We start from the raw sequence: 21,935 nt of genomic DNA, 5'->3' as shown, positions 1-21,935 counted from the left end.
AAATTTCCACGAAAAATCCTGGCAAGGATGTTAGCAGTTAGTTTGGCAGGTTTGCGTGCTTTGAGCTTAAGTTAGGGCTTGCTTAAGCTTTAAATCTGATTAGATTTCTATTTGTGTATAAGCTTAGCAGCATTTGATAGATAGCAAAATCATACATACATTGCGTATACGTAATGCCAACTACGCTTCATGTTTGGCTTGCTTGTGACTGCGAATTTGTTTGTACGAACGCAACAATTGCAACGTCATCAACGCAAAACAAAACACAAATGACTAAAGCTATAGCGGGGGGGGCGCGTGTGTGTGCCACGCCCACAACATTTTCCAAGATAAACACTGAGCAGCGCAGAGACACACAAAATATTTCCAGCTGGCAAAATGCTGACGCGCTTGCTCCACAAACACACAAATATAAGCAAACATAATTTACGCTTGTGTGTGTAGAATTTTTTTTTTGGTGTTGCGACCTTCAGTTTGAGAATTTTTGTATTTTGAGTGACGCGGAATTTAAATGAACTTCACCTTCAGCAAAACGCAATTTGTTTTGTAGTTTTTACATGTTAATGAACTTGAGTGTGTACAATTTATTTATAAACTTTTGTAATGTTTGTTAGACACACAATTGTGCAGCATGTGATATTGAGTCACTTTATGATTCACAGTTTATATTTTGGTGAGGTGAAAAACTGACAAATATTTTAAGCTATTTATACTTGTGTGTGTGTGTGTGTGCGGCGCTGTGACGCTCGTTGTAGTATATAGCAATTATATATATTCTCATGTCGTCGCACTCATAATTCATTTGTTTTATTTAAATTCCTTGATTAACAGTTGGGCAAGCTAAAAAATAAAATCATTAAAATAGTTGTTTTTTAGCTTAACGTAGCCAAAATTAAAAATATAAATCAAAGCTGTATACGCAGCTATTATTTTGTTTTTAATGCCAGCTAAATATTTATGCATTTGACTTTTCCAACTGTTGCCAACAACTTGTTGCAGTTATTTTTAATTTTTATCGCTTTGCTTTAGCGCATAAATCAATCAGCTTAAGACATTAATCAACAATTGATCAGCTTTTGACAAGTTGTCAAGACTCGAGTGCCATAGCAGTGAGCTTTTAGACATAACAATCAATCAATTGAACTAACTCTTGATGTGCTGCGCAGCTTCAGCTTTAAGCAGCCGCTGCGCTTTAATTAGTGCTGCAGGCCTCATCAATCATCAGCGCAGCAGCCTCAGCTTGTTTTGTCGTCGTCACAAAATGTTGCCATAAATTATTTCATTTTAATTATGACAATCTCGCATTGGCATTTGGCCGTCCCGCGTTCTATTTGCTTTTACTTATTTACTCTAGAGCAACAATTTTCTTTTGCGGCCAAATAAACAATCGTCATCATCATGTTGAGCAGCATCCAGATTTTCATGTTGTCTTGTGACCTTGTGGACTTCCGCTGTTTTTGCCAAATATTATTGCCAATTTATCACAACTTAAAGCAACATTAGTTTGCTTTTGGGTTTTTTGCCTACACAGCTGAGTTTACTTAGTGGTCACTTCCGTTAAGCTGAATGCTAATTAACAGTTTGGTAGAGTGGGTTGCATGCATAATTCAAATAGCCAAATTTATGTGTATATGGCAAAGCTAATTGCCACAGCTAGGCTGGCACACATGGCGTATGATTAATGCGCAGCAGCGTCTTATCATTTTTGGCTACAAGCTCCAAACTCGCTCCAGCGCTGTGTGTGTGACCTTCAGCTATTGATTGAGAGCAACGACAAGGCTGCCAGCTATGACAATGCGGCTATATATATATATATATATATAATCAAATTTATATAGCTGTGTGTGTGTGTGTATAAAAATGTAATAATGTGTAGCAGGCGCAAGCAAACAAAATTCGCTGTATAGCAGCTAAGCAAGTGGAAAAATTTAAGTTTATGTTTATTTATTTTTATAAACAAAAGTATTTAGTTATTAATTTTTTTTACAATTTACAAGCTGATTTAATTTTAAACAAACTAATGTCAAATAATGCGCTAAATATAAATTAATATATATTTGTAACAAAATTCAAATATTTATATTAAGCAGACACGACAAAATCTACAGCAGTTGCTCATGCATAAAAGGCACAGCAGCAAATATATATTAAGTATACGCACAGGCGTGCGACTGTCGACAGTTTATGGCACAAACTGCTAGCTCGATATGCTATGTATGTGTATGTGTGCATATATATGTGTGTGTGTGTGTGTGTATCAGTGTTGCCAGCATTTTAAAGGCTGAGGGAAAAACAAGCTAGAATAAGCTAGATTAAAAATTTGGGTCAAATGTTATGTTAAGACCTAAAAAAAAAGTCGCACAGTTGAAATTTGAAGCCGAAATTCATGAAATTGTAAACTAAAAAGAAAAAAAAATCAGCGCTTGCAAATTTTATTCACTTATGAAATCGAAATTCATGAAATTACGATTAAAATATGCCATATGCCAATTAAAATAAATTAAATTAAATTAAATTATGCCATAAGCATTTCAAATTTTCTAAGCTATTCCTCAAATATGCTAGATCTAGCCTCAAATAAGCTTATCTAGCAGCACTGGTGTGTATATTTTTGGCTGCAACTGTTAGCAGCGAATTGTAATCATAACTTGAGCAGCGCGTTAAACATAACAAAAAATAGCTCTGAGCACGTAACCAAACACAGATAGCTGTAGCTGTAGCTGTGTGTGTGTGTGTGTGGCTATTGTTGTTTTTATGTGCCTGTGTGTGTGCTACAGTGACTGTCAAAGTTTTATGCCTGCAAAAGCATTTAACTCACACGCTTGTCTACTTTACCGTTTACTGCGTGTTTTTGTTGCTGCTGCTATTTTTGCCTTTTCTTGTTGCTTTTGCTTTACATGCGTGTGCCGAAAATGGAATTGAGTGTGAAAAGCACTTTTGAATGCTTTTTCGAGCGCTTTCGGCTTCAGCGAGTGGCACAAGCGGCTAAAGTGACGTTTACTGTTATGTAGTCGAACAGGCAGCAGGCACTACCAATGCTTCTTCTTCTTCTTCTAGCTACTTCTAGCCCTTTTAAATGGTTTACACAATAAACCGACAACGCAAGCAGCTCACCGCATTGCTCTGAGTCTTTTAAGCCTTTAGGCCGTTTACCTCTCTCTCTCTCTCTCTTTTATTTGCTTTTATGCGAGTTTTGTGCGCTCACACCTTGGCTTGGGGTCATATTAAAGGCTTTGCTGGCTTCATTATATTCCAACAGGCATTGCCTGCCGTCTGTATTTTGAGCAAAAAACAAGTGCTCAGACTTTCGCTCTCTTTGATGTGTTGCCTGAGCTTAGCCTAGCTCTTGCCTGTTGCCTAACAACAAATCCTTTTTAATGGCATTTCCTGCTAACGTGCTTGAGTCTGTGTTTAGTGATGACACTCGAAACTGAGATTTTGGTTGCAGATATTTGCCAATGAAATTGCCTAAGCTGTAAATTAGTTTTCGATTTAACTGGCAAATAATTCTGGAATGCTATATTTATGTTATTTGCTATTTTCAATACTACTACGAGCTGTTGCTATAAATATTTAGTAAATTCTGTAGAAAATGTAATTTCGTTATTTATTTTGCAACAAATTGCGTATCACACAAATTTGAGCCTGCAAGACATTTTATGTTGCCTACTTTTGAGCGCGCGCCAAGCTATAAATTTTACACCTCTGCGACACACTCCGCCGTCAGCTTTACATGTGTGTGTGTGTGTGTGTGTGTGCAGCATGTGGCTCGTAAAGTTTTTTCACACAAGCTCAAGTTGTTGCTGTTGTTGTTGTTGTTGCTTTAGCCTTTGATTATGTTAAAAACCGCAGCTCAAGTTGCTCAACTCAGTCTCGTTGTATTTACCCAAACATATTTTCACTAGAGCTCGAGCATGTTTTTGCTACAACTTTTTGCATAACTTTTGTGTGTGTGTGTGTGTGTTGGCTGGTCAAAAGTTCTTGCCGCTGTTCATTTTGATTTTTATGGCAATATATTTTATACTTTGACCGTGGCTAAGGTCTGAGCTGCGTTGCCGTTGCCATTACTTTGTCGAAACTGTTTTTCATCAACTTTTATTTTTATATATATATCGCAGCGCACTCGTGTTGAATTAAATTAAATGTTATGTTGTTTTGTTTTGGCCTTGCTACTTTACGATATGCCACACCCCCCCCACCAGTCTGAGTTGCTGCTCATAAATCAGTGTGGGAGTCAAAGATTTACGCACCTTATAACGCGCCCTGACCTTTTAGCTGCGACTGTAAACAGCATTTATATAACTCTCGATGTATCCAGCGCCGTTTGTTTTGTTTTGTTTCGTTTCGTTGTTTTATTTTCTTTGCTCGAGGTGCCTGGCATAACTTTGCGCTGATTTCATCTAACAAATTAAGCAAGTGAAAGCGAAAAAAATTGTTGCGCTCTCTCGCTTGGCTCGTCGTAAATTTGTGGCGTCGCCAAGAGAAATTTATACAGCATTATCATAATAATAATAATAATGAAGCTTGTTTATCGACTGACCAAGTGGTCTGCGAAAAATTGTCATAGACTCTCGTAAAAATTTCATGGCAAATTTTCTGGGCGTGGCTCCCAAGGCGTCAAACTGTCAACTGTCATTAAATTTGAAGCGCATCTTGCCAAATTTTGCTTTTGTTGTTCTCCCAAGAAAACTCAATTAAGTCATTTTCCACTCGTCAGGTTTGCAAGCAAAAGTGGTAGAGCCTGTCACAGTACGTTCTGTCAAGCAATTACCAAACAATTGAGCAATTTAATAATTTAAGCTGCTTTCAAAGACCTTTCAAAAAATTGTGAAAAGGGTTTGCACAAGCGAAAAGAAAAGAAAAGGTGCCACTAATCACAGCAAAGGTAAAGAGCGAAATGAAGAACAAAACCCACAGGACAATGTAGAACGTTGCGCAGCAGAAATTGAAAAAAGGTGTATGACAAATTTTTGTAAACCGTAAAACTTTTGCTGTGGGCTGCAGCTCAGCAATTTCGAAAGTAAAACACAGCAAACTTACAAAAAGGTTAAGCAAAACTTTTTTTTTTGGGGGGCTATGCTGCAATAAACACTTGGGAATTGTAATTAGTATAAGTATAACAGTCTGTTGCGTTAGAAGAACAAAGAAGTTGCATAAATCCCACAAGCAACCAATTTAAGTTAATTGAAAATAGCGATGGGGCTTCCTTTTTTGGGAGAACCCAAAATAAATCTACAAAGGTCTCAGTGCGTTCAAATGCTGACCCGAAATTACTTAATAAGTACACGATAATATCTGATATAAAATATCTAAAAATAGAATAATATTTCCCTAAATATAAATCGCGACTTTTTTGACTTTGAGCATTTGATTTAGGCAGTTGCCTCTGCAGTAAAAAATTACTGGAACCTAAAGCAGTTTATCAATTTTCTCAACCAACGAAGAAAACACAAAGTGCGAGCTGAGCTAACCCGAAATTACTTAATAAGTGCATGATAATATCTTATATATAATTATATTTATTTAAATATAATTTGGAATTTTGGACTTTGCCTCTGCAGTAAAAATTCACTGGAACTCAAAGTTCATGCGCATCTCTAATTAAACCTAAAGCAGTTTATCAATTTTCTCTACCAAGAAAGAAAGCACAAAGTGCGAGCTGAGCTAACCCGAAATTACTTAATTAAGTACACGATAATATATAATATAATAAATATAATTATATATTTAAATATAATTTGGAATTTTTGTACTTTGAGCATTTGAGTAAAAATTCAGTGGAACTCAAAGTTCGAAGAGATTCGTGCGCATCTCTAATTAAACTTAAAGCAGTTTATCAATTTTCTTTACCAAGAACTTATAAATTATAACGAAATCGCTTTTTTATGCGCTGCACCTGTAAATAATGATGCTTAATCTCGTACGATTTATGCGTTATAGATAATCTGGCAACAGCAGTTCAGTTCAGTTTAGTCTGCTGCTGCGCGCGCAATTTGATTGATGGTCATCAATTATTACGATTGTTGTTATTGTTTCCTTTTGTCAATTAAGCAATCAATTGTATGTAAATGTTTATAAACATAAATTCCATTTGGCAATTTGCGCACTTAAGCCACTTGGCTGGGCAGTTCGTTTATCTGGCTTTTGAACAGACACCTGTCTACATATTAAAAAAAGCGGCTTATTTGCACTGAACTTTGACCTTTTTGCGTTTTATGCTGCGGCTGTTTACATTCAATACGCAGCAGCCACTCAACGTAGGCGCATAACAAGTATACGCCAAGCGGCACATTGGCCCACATTGGTTGAGGGGCCGTGTAAATGCGTTTGACATTTGCAAGTTGTAAAAAACGAATTTACAGTTCAGTCGAGTTCAGAGATACGCGAAAAACTTTCAGAGCGCGTAATTTCATTTCAACAAAGTAAACAGCGGCGGCGGCCAATTAAATGGCGATTAAAAATAAATTAAGTTTGCTAAATATCAGGGCAGCAGCGCGCTATATATAAAATATATATAATATAAGCACATGTGGGCATATTTGTTTATGCATGAGGCATGTCTGCAGCAATTTCGTAAGTTCGTAAAAGAAAATTGTGCATAAAAGGTGAAGGTCGTTAGTCGTCGTCAGCGTCAGCTCAGCCTCCAGAGAGATTGCTCATCACTTAAACACACACACACACATGGACACACGTAGCCAAAGTGGCTGCCTATAAATAAACTCGGCAAGTTATATTTTTGGCACTGGCCACTGCCGCATTTTTGATGCGTTCAGCTCAAGAGATTTGTACTGTTGTCTTAGCAACTAAATTGAAAAAAATACACAGTCGAAAATTTATAAATTCCTGCGCCATAGCGTGGGCGCATATATATATGAAAATTGAATTAAATTAAGTGTTGAGCCAAACAAACTTGAGTGTGTGCCTGCCTCTCTATTAACGTTAAGCACACACACTTGTCATTGCAAATTGCAACGTGTTTTGTTTATAAATAATAATTATTGATGATGTGCAGTGTCTGTGCGAATGACTAAAGAATTTTTGAAATATAACAAGCGCTGTCATGGCAACGCCTGGGCATGAATTTGACAAAGGCGCTGGCAATGATTACAATTTATTTGATTGATTTGTCATAAAAGTTATATCATTTTCATTATTAATTTACTACATTTATTTTAAGGCTTTAACTTAAGCTTTGAATTTCCATTTATTTCGTTTTCGAAACAAAAGCTGCTTACACTTATTTGCTCTTGCCCTTTTGTTTTGTAGCTGCAAATGACAATTCGTATACAAATGTGCAGCCATCAATAAAAGTACTTGAGCGTTTTGTTTGCCTGGCAAATGGCAAACACTTGTAGTACAATGGCGCGCGCTTTTAGCCCACAGAGCGCACTATAAAAGACACTTGTGTCTGTCAGCAGCAGCAGCAGCAGCAGCAAAACATATGCAAAAAGGATAGAGCGCAAATCATTAGAAATTCAATAAAGACTTTGCATGAATCAGCGACTGCTGCTGCTTGTGGGTGTCGTTAATTAAATTTAATGAATTATGTCGAGGCGTTGAGTTTTGCAGCAGTTGCAAGTGCATACATTGCGTATACTTGTTTGTATATTTTCTTTTGCTTTGGGTGTACACGTCTTGACTTTGGCACAGCGCAAGCTGCACGTGTTGCATTTGTTGCCAGCACAAGCGGCGTATGAGTAATGTAATAAATGTCAGCTCGCATTTTGACAGCTGCGCGTGACGTCAGCAGCGGCTGCTGCCAGTCACAATCAAACAAACAACACAGCAAAGAGCACAAGGCTCTTACACAGACAGACACACACATGTAATTCCCTGGCGTGGCAATGTCCTGTAGCCTTTTATATTTTACACCCACACACACACACATGTGTGTGTTTGCAAAATGAAAATTAGGCTATGAAAACTGTAGCCTGGGCCAAAAATGTACCACGTTTGGCTTTGGCTCTCTCGTCGTTTTCGCTCATTGTTTATTTATCAAATATCCACACGCTGTCAGCTTCCAAAATGTACCAGACGAAAGGCAGCGAGAGCGACTCAACAAAAGCAAACACAGCGCTATACACATGAAATTTCAGCTACTCTGTAAATGTGGAGATTAGACAAGAGCAATTTTTCAAATTAAATTACATTTTGCTTTCAACTCTCGCTTCGTGCAGTTTAAGCTGAGCGTGAGCATAAATTTAACAGATTAGCTCGCAGCCAGCAGCATGAAGCTTGTTTGACAAGCTGAAACAAGCATTTCAATTAAGATTTAACGAGATACAAAGCAGCGAGTGTTGATAATTTAACATAAAGTGCGGCGGCAAGTAAAACATACAACGAATAATAGTTGCACTTAAGCTTAGAGTGGAGCAGCGAGTGTGTCTAATTGAATATAAATGTTTGCAACTTGTGCACACTCGCTGTCTTAATGTAACGAGTAGCCTTTACTTAAAATGCGGCAAGCAGAACAATCAACGAATAATAGTTACACTTAAGATTAAACGATAGAGTGAGCAGCCAGTGTGGCTAAAGCCTATGCACACTCGCTGCTTTAATGTAACGAGTAGCTTGAACATAAAGTGCGGCGGTAAGTAAAACATACAACGAATAATAGTTGCACTTAAGCTTAGAGTGCAGCAACGAGTGTGTCTAATTGAATATAAATGTTTGCAACTTGCAAGCTTAAGCACACACTCGCTGTCTTAATGTAACGAGTAGCTTTATGTAACGACTGCGTCCGTGGCTTCAATTGAAACTTCAATCTCGCCTGCGCAATCTTAACGAGGGTATTGGATTGCAAACCAAATTGCCTGTTTGCCTTGTTAGTCAGTCCTGTGTGTGTTATACGCACATTCGCTTTTATTTGTATATCTCGCTACGTTTGTGTGTCTGTGTGTGTGTGTGGGTTGCTGTTTATTTGTGGCTTGTTGAAGCTGCTGACTCTTTGTCGTGCAACCGCACAATTAATTTGCGGGCTGCTTAACGAATTCAGTTGTATTTTTTTTTTTAGCCGCATTGAATTATAAATAAATCTGTGCATTGCTCGCCATGGAATTGCAAGTCCCAGTGACGTCACAAAATGCGAAGTGTTGCCTACTTCTGAGCATGAGCCACGCAATTAATTGATTGAAGTGAAAGCAGCCACACAGCTGCTCGCTGCTAATTAGACACTAAAGTTTTTGGTTAATTAATAATGTCATTAGTTGAGCAAGCAGAAAGTGAATGCATAATGCAAAAGCTGCAAAAAGTAAAAAAGCAGCAGCAATTAGAGTACAGATTTGGGTAAAAGCTTTAAATATTTTTGCACAAGTCAAAACCTTTATCAAAGTCAAGCCCAGAATATGCAAGCAGCATGTTGACACATAAATTTGCTGGCTTAAACGCAGAGATTTGGCACAGTTAATATAAAGATATCTGTCGCACATAAATTCATTAAAATATGCGTGATATACAATGCTAAAGAAAATGTACGACCCTGCCCTAGAACGTGAACTTGTTTATGCTTTACTTATGTACTGTATGTTAATGATTTCATTATTTGTGCACTTCGCCATTGTCAAAAACGCTTGTGTATATTTTTCTTTATAGTATGTAAGCAAATATTTGAGCGTATACGTCAAGACGTTGTTGCCTGCTCTGCTCTGCTCGTAACGCAACATTTTCGCACTAGACTTTTGTAGTTGGCCAACTGCCAGCGGAATTTTGTAGCTCTCTCTCTTTCACTCGCTTGTTAGTCAACCACAACTAGTTTACATTTTGTATGCGCTTTGATATTTATTTATGTGTAATTAACCGAAATTGATTTGCAGTTTGCAGCAGCAGCCGCGTTTGATTTAATTTATTTTTAAATACGTTTTTGTTGAATGAATTTATTTGCATAGCATTTAATTTGCAACAGGCCAGCATAAATGTTTTGTTTCGTAATGCGGCGCAGTTTTCAGTTCTCAGTTTCGTCTGTCAAGTGTAACAAACGATTGGCTGCTGCCTTTTCACACACTTAATGACTGACAAAAGTATTTAAGCAATTGCGGCTAAGGAATTTGCGCTTAATTGCTTCTGAGGCATGCGGTAAATAATATTGTGGCAACTACTCAAGCTTGGGCTATTGCGTATTGAGGAAATTGGAAAAGCCGCCGCCGTCGTCGTCGCCGCCGCAGTCAAAATATACAAATGCTGCTATTTATAGCTTTAAGACGATAAATAGGTTATGTAGTAATTTCCGGTGGGAAGATTTGACGTCATTTCATGCACAACTTTTGAGTTTTAGTTGCAAATTCGTGCGAATTGGCGAATTAACAAAAAAAAAAAAAATGCTTGTAAGCTATTTACAAACTTTAAGTGCCACAGCCACGCGCTAACTTTTCTCAAGTGCCCCAAAGCACTTGCCGCTTGCTTTACTTTTAATTATATGGAAAACACATTTAACAGATAAGCGCTGCTTGCTTTGCTCAGCAAACAATTAAAACGTAGCTGCTGCTCTCACACATAAAACGGCACTTAATTGTTGCCATTACTCATTATTAACAAAGCGGCGGCAACGAAAAACTAGTGCAAATATTAAGCATACGCTCTGTAGCACGTAGTAGGTTTTTTTGTGTGGCGCTGTGGCTTGGCTCGGACGCTTAACCCTTTAACAACAATTAAAAATATTATGCTTGACCACTAGCAGCAGCAGCGTGTGTGTGTGTGTGTGTGGCCACTTGAGTGGCCTCTATGCTGCCCCTAGCTGTGTGGCAGGCAATTTGAGCGCTACAGCTGCTGCACGTGCGGTCGAGACTGTGGCCAAGCCAGCATGACAATTAATGCAAATGCCCATCAACTATGCTGTGGTGCATAAAGAGTGAGAGGGAGTGAGAGCGAGTGGAAAGTTTACCACATGTTACTTGTCAGTTTGTGCTAGTTTTGGTAGCCACTCGCTTGAAATTAGTTTGTTGCAGTTGCTAATAGCATTTTGCTCTCTTTCTGTTTTTCATTTTGCAGAACCAAGAAAAGACAAGACTGATGCACAACAACACGGTGGCAATGGCACATTATCAACACCCAATATTGAGCAGCCAACATGCCAGGGTTCAATGCTGCCGCCACCTGGCGGTGGTGGTGGCATGCACCATCAGCAGCAGCAGCAGCAGCAGCAGCAACATAATCAAAACGATTCCAATAACAAACTGGAGCGACCCAATACATTGGGTGGCAGCACTAAGCTGACGCGGCGTGGTGTTAACATTTGCTATCACAATGAGCATTGTAAGTAATCGATAAACGATAACAATTTATTGTAATTGTAGCAGCTATGTTAAATAGTTTGTACACTAGACAAGCGAATCTCTTAGTTAAATATCGTTCGAAATGTAACTATCGATAAGCATTTACCTATCGATTTATTTAAAAAGAGACTTGCTTGACGTAAATTTTCAATTTAACACTCACCAACACACTTCACACACACACAGCCACAACTACACACTCACATAGCGCACACTGTCTAGTAATTAATCGATAAAGTTAAACTCACTTACTCATTCGATAACTTGGCTCTTTCACTCTCCTCTCTCTCTCTCTGTTGTGTACCCCACAAATTTGCTCTATGTTTCACCCCAAATCTTTTACAGATGGCAACGATGATGGCAACAAAATGATGGGCGGTCCACCGGGCAGCACACCACCGCCATATGCTGGTGGCAAATTGCCACCGGGCGTTATGCTCAGCGAGCTGCCAGAGCCACCAATACCTGTGTCTGAGATTGGACCGATCCCACCGCCGCCAATGTTCTCCACGCCGAGCCCAACGCTCATCGCTGGACGACCGCACGGGCCAGGCGCAATGAACGATCAGGACTATCAGCAGGATTACGACTATGATGGTAAAACACACACACACACACACAGACACAATCACACCCTTAAAAAGCTTCAGCTCATTAACAAATTGCGCACTTCATCAACTAAGGCATAGAGGCCTGTCCCCCCCCAAACCAAGCTCGCTCGACTTTAGCAGCAGCGTTAGTATCTAATGTATTGTAAGCTAATGTTTACTCTCTTACAGATCACGATCCCGATCAGGAGCTTGATTCTGATGACGATTATGCGCCATATGGTGGCAACCATGTGCGTGTAATGGACACACAACGCGTTGAGGAAATTCCAGCCAAAGAGCCAAAACCAAATGCAGTTCCTCTCAAGTCGGCGCTTAAGAAAAAGGGCGGCCCCAACAATTCCGCCTCCACACCCGTTACACCCACACAGGAGCATCACGGCGGCATGGGCAGCCAACAGAGCAATGCCACAGCAGCTGCCATAGCCAACAGTAATGGCGGCATTGGTTCCATGGCCGCAGCTGCTGCCGCAGCGGCTCAACACTCGGCCAATCAGCGACCCTTGGTGGTGCGTCAAGACGCCACGGGCAACAACTATACGCTCAAGTAAGTTAACCCTAAAAGTCAAACACACAGTTTCGGGTATTTTTGTAGCTCTTGCGTTCCCTTTTTGTAGTTCTTGTTAACCCTTGAACTGTTTTTTTAAAATTAATGCCAATTCATATGCAAAATTTTAACAACTAAAATTTTAGTCAACCCCCGCCAGTCAGCAATACTAATACTTTTTTGAACTAATCCTAACCAACAACAAATTTGACAACAATAAAATATTTTTCTTCTCTTTTTTCTGCCAAACGTTTACGTTACCGTTGTTCTTTTCACTTTCAATTTGTTTTCGTTTTGTGTTCATGTGTGTGCGTGCCACCAAACACGTTCTCTTCTGCTACTCTAACTATCTACTGTACTACAACAACAACTACAACTACAACAAACTACAAATAACTCTACTCTACTACTACAATCGCTATAAAATTTTGAAAATTATATCAAAATTGTAATCAGGCCTATACTACGACCACGGATTAGAATATGGTAAACATTTATTTAGCTAATTTAATTGTTATGTGGAACGTATGCGATAAAAAAAAATGAAAACCAAATATGAACATGCAAATGCTTTTAGTGTGCTCTATCTCTAACTGTAACACTCGCTCATTTTTACTAGTACTCTATATTTCTTTCTCTCTATGTGTTGTGCGTAATCGATACTATCGATGACTATGCTATAAACACACAGTTTCCTTTCCCAAATTCATCTGCAAGCCTAAATTATATGCCTACTATCAAAATTGTGTTGGATACTATCGATAATTAGTTTAAACTTTACTGTAACTCTCTACATGTCTCTCTCTATATTTTTCTCTCTATTGTCACCATACATAGCAAATTTGTGTAATCGATAGTATCGATAACTATCTTAAAGCTTGCTATATCATCATATTATCCAGTTCCTCTCTTCAAATCTCAACTGCCTTTTACATTTTTATTATTTTCTGTACATTTGATTAAACTTCAAAGTTTCGCTGCCTCCAAATTTTCTTTTTAAACAAACTTGACAACACAGTTGACAAGCAACAAGCAACCCAAACACACACAACACACAGTCATGGGCACATAAAATTATGTTTCTTATATATAATTTTTTTATTACTTATTAAATTACTAACTTTTTGTTGTTTGCCATTCAGTTTCATTACTTCCATTTGCAAGTTTCCTTCAACAGTCACCACCCACACAGCTTTCTCTCTATCTCATAACTGTTTGTTTGTATGTGTGTGTGTGTGTGTGTAATTTGTATTTTTTATGAAGAAAGTTTTTCTGTTGCTTTTGTGTCCTCGCTTGCATGTTTGATATTAAAATGAAAATTTCATTTGAAATTATAAAGAAAATGCTTGCCCTCTGTACAAGTAATTTGATTTAATTTATTAGATTGAAACATATTGCATGATTTATATCGGAAAAGGAAATGTGAAATACCTGGAAGCAAGCAGACAACAGAGATTTGTTAACCACTTGGGTGGATTCTTAACTTTTTCTATTTTATAAACAAAAAAGTGACAAAAGTGTTACGCAAGCTTAAGCGTTGAAACTCAATTGGGCTCAGCCCACATATGCACAAGACGCTCAACGAGTTACTTTTCCACTCGAGAGAGCAAAAAGAAAATGCAAACTAGTTGCAGCAAAGCGTGAAGCAAGCAAAGCTAAAATTGTTGCATATTTATCATAAATTGTTGGCGGGCATTTTAACAAAGTGATAAACTTTGCCATAACACAGAACAAATGGCCTGCTATGCTTTATGGCTAATGCGCAATCAGTTGGGCAGCAAATTAAGTTGAAACTATAAAGTTGAGAGCAAGCAGCTGATGAACTAATATAAAGTTGAGTTAGCGCAAAGGAAAAGCAAAAAAGCAAAGCAAAAAAAAAGGGAACGAAATTTAGCTACATTTAATTTCCTAGCGACTTCCGTTGCAACTTGAACTTGGCTTAAAAGCGAAAGAGTAGCTAAAAGGCGTTGCTAACAGTTACGTGTGTGTGTGTGCATGGCTCAGTTATATATATTATATATATAAGAAACACAATGCGGATGCGAGTGGCAGGATATAACATACTGAGCTCAGCATTCCATGCACGACAGCTTTAAGTACAAAGCCACACACACACACACACGCGCAGCTGCATGTGTATGCGTAGGAGTTGCCACAGCTGCCACATGTGTCGCTTTAAGAGAACTTTTCAGAGTACTGAATAAATTAAAGTCAAATTTTGACTGCATGCTACCCAAAATTTTTGTATTTGTTGTGCGTAGCTCTTTAGTTTAAGCTTTTAGTCTAATTGCTGTGCTAATTGGTGCGCCTGGCATTTATATTATTAACACACTTTTTGTTTTTATGCAGCAGGCAGCAGATGTTCAATATACAATTGCCATGCACCGTGGAGAACAAGGAGAATACAAGACCGTTTGTGATACGCGAGAGCAGCAGCGACAGCGATGAGAGCGATGGCCACATTGTCTACCGTGATGATGACAATGATAACACACGACTGGCCAAGCTGGCGCGCAAGGAGTCGCTGTCGCTGAAGCTGCAGCTGCGACCCGATAAACAGGATCTGATTAATCGCAATATACTGCATCAGGTCAATGACAATGAGGCGAAGGAGTCCAAGGAAGCGATTGGCGCGCGTCTCATTAGACGGCTGAGCATGCGGCCCACCGCCGAGGAGCTTGTCGAACGCAACATACTAAAAAGTAAGTTCAGCTATAGTTAGCTATAAATTAAACTGTTATTAACTTTTATATGCTGCAGCACAATCACCCGCCGAGGAGAAGAAACAAAAGGAGGAGAAGAAATCGTATTTGCTGCGCAAGCTTAGCTTTCGACCCACTGTCGAGGAGTTGAAAGAGAAGAAGATCATACGCTTCAATGATTACATTGAGGTGACGCAGGCACACGATTACGATCGGCGCGCGGACAAGCCATGGACAAGACTGACGCCAAAGGATAAGGCTGCCATACGCAAGGAGCTGAACGAATTCAAATCCTCCGAAATGGCAGTACACGAGGGCAGTCGCCATCTAACGAGGTAAACCTAACTACTGACCACCGAGCACATAAATTCCGTCCGTGTGATGTCCTTGCAAAATCGACAAACTGCAAAGCAAAAAGAAGAAGAAATAACTGTGCGCCAAGCGCAAAATTACCCAAGCGCTCAATGAAGTGTCACGTGCAGTTGCCCCCCCCCACCCAACCAGCTTGGCCAGCAGCTTGATATGTTGGCCACAAAGGACTTTTCTGTGGCTGTAACTGCATTTTAGCCATTTTTCTGCGCCTGTCTGCCTTTTCTTTTTACGTTTTGTTTTCTTTTTTTTTTTTTTTTTGCTGGTTACATTTCTATTTCCATTACCATTTGGCAAACTGCAGTTTTTTGCAGGCTTTAGTCGTAATGGCTTTTGCATTGCCATAAAGAGTTGAGGCGGCTTTAAAGCGCGCCCAGCCTTGTATTTTTTTAAGCCTCTATAAATTATTTGTAATTATACAACACACACACAAACAATTTGCAAACTAATCATGGCAACTTTTTCAATTTGCTTCCATACAGATTCCATAGGCCATGACGATTGCAATGGCAGCAACTTTCCAATAAATTACAACAACAACAGCAGCCCCAACAACAACAACAGCAGCAGCAGCAGCAAACGCAACCCAAACAATTGTATTTTGTGCAGCATTCAATTGCCAACAAATATTTAAAAATGAAACATTAAAAACGCCGCAAAAAATTTACAAAAAATACACAAAAAAAAAGTAAAGCGTTTAATATATAACTTAAAAAACCAATTTGTCAAACGCCACTAATAATAAACTTAATATAAACAACTGTTAATTGCGATTACCGCTTGGTTTTCTAATTTTAAGTAACTCTATGGTTTACTACGTTTTCACTTTAGTTTACCCTTTTTCTTTTTGTGTTTATTGTAAATAAATTTTGTGCAAGAAGCAAAAGAAATTCAAAAAAGGAAAATCAAATTTTGTCGCCAAGTCGCTGGATTTGCGTTTTTTGTTAATTATACATTTAAGCAAAAGTCAAAGCTAAACAACAACAACAACATAACTACAGTGAATTGCAAATTAAATTAAATTCATCCTAAACATGTAAGCATTATTTTTAATTTTACTGCTGATTTCCATACATTTTTAGCATTTGAATTAAGCCACACAAAATTATTATTAAAATAATTAATATGCGCGTAATAAACGCAAACAGTTAAAAAGCTTAAACAATTAACATATATATATATTTTAAAATTTATGTGTTAATGTATAAAAAGCTTAAAGTACACACAATTAAAAAATAGTAAGATGGCAAGAAAAAAATAAAAAACTTATCATATTTTGAAAGACATACAAGTATTGTATTATTTAAACATGTGTTAATTTATATATTTTCAGATTTAATTCAATTACGTCCACTAATTAATTTGTATATAAAACATATTCAACATGTACATACATATCGCCAAAAACAAAAAAAAAAAAACATAAAAAAACAAAAATATTGAATGAGTAACTTTTGAAATTGTAGCTCAATGTAAGTGAAAACCAAGCATAAAAAAAAACAAACAATTTGTAAAACGTAGCGAAATGAAAAGTTTAATAATGGCAACAAAATATCAGGTATAAAAAACTGAAGCAAGCTGGACCCAGTATGAAGAATTTTTAGCTGACACAACAAGATGATGAAGAAGAAGAAGTAAATACAGTAAAAATTAAACGTAAGATTTTTAGAGGCAGATGGAACCAAAAGCAAACACACACACACACAGAAACAAACATAAATACAAAGGTAAAGAAAATCTATTTTGTAAAAGAAATTGCAAATAATGTTAAACTCAAGCATTCAATTAGTGGGGAAAAAAAACAAAGTAAATATGTTTAAACTTTAAACTAAGGCAGACAAAGAAATTCCTAATTGTAAATTTATTGAACAAACAAATGCAAATACAAATACAATTCAAATGCTCGCGCGTGCTCGTGAATATTACAAGTTTAACAAAGCTAAATAGCAAACATAAACAAACATAACAAAATACAGTTTCAAGCAAAAATATGTAGCTTAACAGCAATAAGCGCATACTTAGTTTAAATATAAACATATATAAATTGGCGCTTCCTTTGCAAGTTTCATATTTCTACAAAACAACAACAACAAATTTAACAAAATAGACTATGCCCAAGTAATGAGAATTGTTTCAGAGCTGACTTAGAGTTAAGCCAAGCTGCAGCTTCAACTGAATTGTGCAACTCTCTCTCTTTAAGTCTATGTCTATCTCGCTCTCTCTCTGCCTCTCTGTCTTCAAAGCTTCAAAGCATTGCATTGTCAGAGTTAAGCAATATACCTATGTTGCTAGTATATATATTTAATATCTATACAATATATGTATACAACTATTTATATTTGAGCAGCAGCAGCAGTTGCTACACATACATCTATATATATATACATATATATATATACAACTATCAATATATGATGTAGCATAATTTACACTTTTTCTATGAATCGATTTATAGTGTACAATAAAAACAGCAAGGTCAACAAGTATAATTAATAACTAAAAGCCAGGCGCCGGTTTCGAGCCCCACGTGCGTTTATTGAGAGCTAAACATAAACTAAACGATTTTAGTTGAAACACACACACAAACTTGTGTATAGCATTTCACACTGTAATTTCTATAAATATATAAGAAACTTAAACTGATTTGAAAGCAAAACTTTTTGCAGTTGCCGTTGCAATAATAACATTTATAAGAGCTAAACTCTTAGCAACACACACACACACACACACACAAGTGCAGATATATATATTTAATAATATATTGAAAGCTCATATGCTTTCGAAATTTGTAAGCCTGCAAGCAAAGCGGCCAAAATTTATGGTAAGCGCAGTTGTGAGTTTTGAACATTTGAAAAAGGAAACTTAAAGCAATTAAGCTTAGACACGAATGACATGAAAATTTGCACACAGAGCAAACCAAAACTGCAAAGAAAGAAAATATTGAATAATAATCACCGACAAATTGAGATTTAATAAAGATTTAATTACTTACAAGCAGTGCAATGTGTACAACTCAATTTTGTTTTATAATTGGCTTTATAATTTTTTAAATTTTGCTTTTTACTTTCTATTCTATTTCAGCTTCATCGGGCATGGGTATATTAAAGCGCTCTCTGATCGCCTCCACTGAGTTGCAAGCATTGATGGCATCTGCCACCAGCTTGGTGCTCGCCTGCAGCAAACTGTCAATGTTGAGAAAATCCGCGGCAACAATCACATCGAATAAGGTCGAGTCCAGTGCGTGCGCTTCGTTTAGCAAATGCTGCAGCAGCTCGCAGTTTTCAGTGTAGTCCACGTGTCGATTGGCTGCCACAATTTCGCACCACTTGACTATAATGCCAAAGATATGCGCACTAATGCGATCCAATGGCAGCACATTGGGATCATCTGGCTCGGCGCAGTCCTCATCGCCAGCCAAGTGGCTGATGTAGTCGCCAGTGTCCTGCTGCAGCCAGCTTTGGGTTAAGCCAATCTCTTTGGACACCTCGGCACTCACATCGAAGAGTTTGCCGTCGCTGGTGAGCACCTGAAGCTTCTGCGGTGACTGAGACATTTAAAAATTATTTTTATATTACAGCACTTGGTTAATTTTATGGGTTTGGACAAATGTAGTTGACAAGGTAAGCTGAAGCTACTTTATTATGTAATAAGCAAAGGAAATTAGGAGATTAACAAAAGTTATGAGATGTAGAATTGTAGCTTAAGTTGGCCATGAATTGCTGTTTATTGTTTTAAACTAAGCAACAAAACAAGCGTCTGTTGCTGTTATTATTATAAATTAGTGTAAATTGTTTAGTGCCTAGGACAGCCCATACAAATTTCATAAATATTTTGTATGGAAAGCTGCTGAATTTGCAGCTTTGGCTTTGATAGTTGTTGAGGCTTTGAAGTAAATCAATTGCGCACACAAGTATGCAATATTTTTACAACTGCAGCTGTTGCTCATTTTTGTAGCCTAACGCTCAGGTCGACTGCAAAGCAACTGCCAGGCTACAATTCATTCATGAATTCCAGCGCGTTCGGCGCGGCAACTTCACGTGCCAACTCTGCAGTTAGCGGAGCAAGTGCGTCGTCTGCCCTATCGCCGCATTTACATCTGCCGGCGGTACGTGCCACAAACTAACTGCGCGTTGTTGTTGTTGGTCAGATGCTGTCTGAACTTGAGGCAACGACACCAATCACAATCAGCATACAACGCCGTCGTCGCCATAGCCAGTTGATTATGATGAGCTCGTTTTTATATTTTCTGTTTGTTTGCGCTTGGGTTTCAACTCCGCTGCTTTCCATTGCGAAAGTTTATCGCCGCGGCAAGATTCTAACATTTTTGTGTGCATTCCACTTTGGTGCGTTTTTGTTGTTGTTGTTGCTGCTGCTGCCTCTAGAGATTTCTCAAGAGTTTGCCTTTTGCACGCTCATAAAACGTACTCGAACTCATTAAAACGCGCACTCTGATAAACGAAATGGCCAAGAAGTGAGAGAGAGAGCGAGTGAGCGAGAGAGCGAGAGAGAGCGACATGTTTTGCATGTGCGTTTATGTGGCTGATTTATTTGATGGCCACTTGTTGTTTTGCGGCACGTTGCAGGTTCTGGCTGCAAAATGGGGCAAGTAGGCAAACAGCCAAAAAAAAAAATAACGTAGCAGTAACAAGCTGAAAGAGCGTTATAAATTTTAAAGCGCTTTGCAAATTATGCGGACTGTTAATTAGGCAAAGCGCATGCTGGGAAATGTTGCTAAAAATTATATGAATGATAGAAATGGCAATAGACGTTTGAAAACGGCAAAGCTACTTAGATTGCAATTTAAACATTGATATAAAATTATTGTTGAAAACATTAGCAAAACTTTGAGTGGACGCCGATTAAATAAAATGCAATAAATAACTAAAAGCAAAAAAATTACAGCAGTCAAACCTTAGAGAATATTTTACATAAATAATGGTTTTAATAAGTTATTAAAGCATTTAAATACATTAAATGAAATTCATACCTTTAAAGTCAAACCTTTGAGGATATTTTATACTATTTTGATTTATTATTGTTTTAAGTAAAGATTGGCAACAAGGAATTGTTAGCTTAACAAATTCAAATTAAAATTTAACTGACTGAAGTTTGGCAACCATTTCTAGCCACATATTTAATTTAAATCTTGAGACAAGAAATTAAATTATGCTGCCTTGTTAACTGTCAAAAAAAAAACTATTGCTTAGTTTACATATTTTTTGTTTTATAGGTTAAAAATTGTGTAGTTCAGGCAATTGAAATTCAAAATGCTAGCAGCTTAACCAAATTTGGAATATTGAACTGTTGAACTCGTACGATCAAAATCAAATGCTGAACTTTAGATTTGAAATGTTGAAAAACATAATAAAATTAGTTGCAGCTTGCCACTGTGTTGCAAAAAATACAGTGCTGTCCATTTTATAGGCACATGTTGCTGTTGTACAATCTATGTAAATTTGCATTTGGCCTAAACTGCAGTTCGCGACTTTTTGTGCAGCAGAAAGAGATGCACGCTGTTGGGGAGAGTGAGTGAGAGCGACTTTGCTTTATGACCCGAACGCTGACAGTGGCCCCGGAGTTTTATTTCTTTGGCTCTCTGACTGTGGCCTTTTGTTTTGAGGCTCTGAGGCTGAATGTTTATTTGATTCTATTTTCATTTTATTTGAATTGTTGTCCATGGCTTTTATGGCCAACAACAGTGCAGTGCAGTGCATGAGAGTCTGAGATTTTTCAGCGCTCAGTGTGTGTTGTTGCTTTTGTGAAAGTTACAGAAGAGCTGAGGCTGTAGCTGAAGCTGCAGCTAGCGACGCTATCGATGAGCAGTCAGGCCATTGCCTGTTGGCTGCTTCGTGGTGATTGTAAAACAATAAAAGCAACACCTGACTGCCGTTTTGGCCAGGCTCGGACACAATGGCGTTGATGGCGACGCGGATGCAAACAAAGCTCCCCGCTCACGCTCAGTCTTGTTGCTGGCTGCCCGGTGGCCGTGTCAGATCTTATCAATTGCGTTTGCCGCTGACCAAAAATGGCCAAAAAGTTGAGGAAAAAACATGCTTATTGTTTGCTTGACTTGACGCGGCCTAAACATTTCAATTGCCGCTGCTATGCGTTCGTTCTACCCAACCTGACAAAATAATAATGCAAGCGAGCGAGCGAGCGAGGCAAACAAATTGCCAACTGATTGCCAGCTGTGTGGCAAGAGCGGCTAAAAGAAAATTCGATTCGAAATCTAAATCTAAATAAATAAAAATCGTGCGCTATTTGGCGCTCAAGTGAAAGGCGAGGAGATCAGCTAACAACAAATAGAAAAGAGTCTGGGCCAAAAGTATCTCAAAGCGCGCGTTGCAAATTTAATCAATTGATGAGGCAGCAATAGCCAAACTTGCCACAAGTTTTGCCAGCCATCAGCTGCACTTGTTGTTGTTGCTGTTGTTGTTGTTGC

General features: G+C 38.0%; 2 protein-coding genes and 1 long non-coding RNA gene across 7 annotated transcripts in view; 2 read left to right on the top strand and 1 right to left on the bottom strand.

Annotated features, from left to right (window-relative positions):
- The window catches only part of LOC108599926 (phosphatase and actin regulator 4), an 82,687-nt gene extending 66,506 nt beyond the window's left edge, over positions 1-16,181 (top strand). For 3 of the 5 annotated variants that reach the window (XM_017987136.1, XM_017987139.1, XM_017987137.1), the window contains 6 exons: positions 10,984-11,247; positions 11,613-11,864; positions 12,047-12,422; positions 14,772-15,124; positions 15,183-15,459; positions 15,976-16,181. In XM_017987136.1, the coding sequence (XP_017842625.1) occupies positions 10,984-11,247; positions 11,613-11,864; positions 12,047-12,422; positions 14,772-15,124; positions 15,183-15,459; positions 15,976-15,991 (1,538 nt within the window). In that variant the 3' untranslated portion in view covers positions 15,992-16,181. Of the gene's footprint in view, positions 1-10,983; positions 11,248-11,612; positions 11,865-12,046; positions 12,423-12,878; positions 12,909-14,771; positions 15,125-15,182; positions 15,460-15,975 lie in introns of all 5 variants that reach the window. The other 2 variants (XM_017987135.1, XM_017987138.1) reach the window with 1 other exon arrangement.
- A 2,018-nt stretch (positions 16,182-18,199) lies between these two features.
- Positions 18,200-19,123, bottom strand: LOC108598583 (SKP1-like protein 5). Its single transcript, XM_017985275.2, has 2 exons — positions 18,486-19,123; positions 18,200-18,415 (listed from the first exon to the last, which is right to left on the bottom strand). Exon 1 carries the CDS (start codon positions 19,044-19,046, stop codon positions 18,561-18,563), a length of 486 nt encoding a protein of 161 aa, XP_017840764.1. The 5' UTR covers positions 19,047-19,123; the 3' UTR covers positions 18,200-18,415; positions 18,486-18,560.
- Positions 19,070-21,935, top strand: part of LOC117134766 — a 38,083-nt gene continuing 35,217 nt past the window's right edge. The window contains exon 1 of the long non-coding RNA XR_004458836.1: positions 19,070-19,113. This is a non-coding gene — a long non-coding RNA (uncharacterized LOC117134766). The remainder of the gene's footprint in view (positions 19,114-21,935) is intronic.

This window comes from Drosophila busckii, chromosome 3L (assembly GCF_011750605.1).
Source record: "Drosophila busckii strain San Diego stock center, stock number 13000-0081.31 chromosome 3L, ASM1175060v1, whole genome shotgun sequence".
NCBI classification, from domain to species: domain Eukaryota; kingdom Metazoa; phylum Arthropoda; class Insecta; order Diptera; family Drosophilidae; genus Drosophila; species Drosophila busckii.
This window is presented reverse-complemented; position numbering and strand designations above follow the sequence as displayed.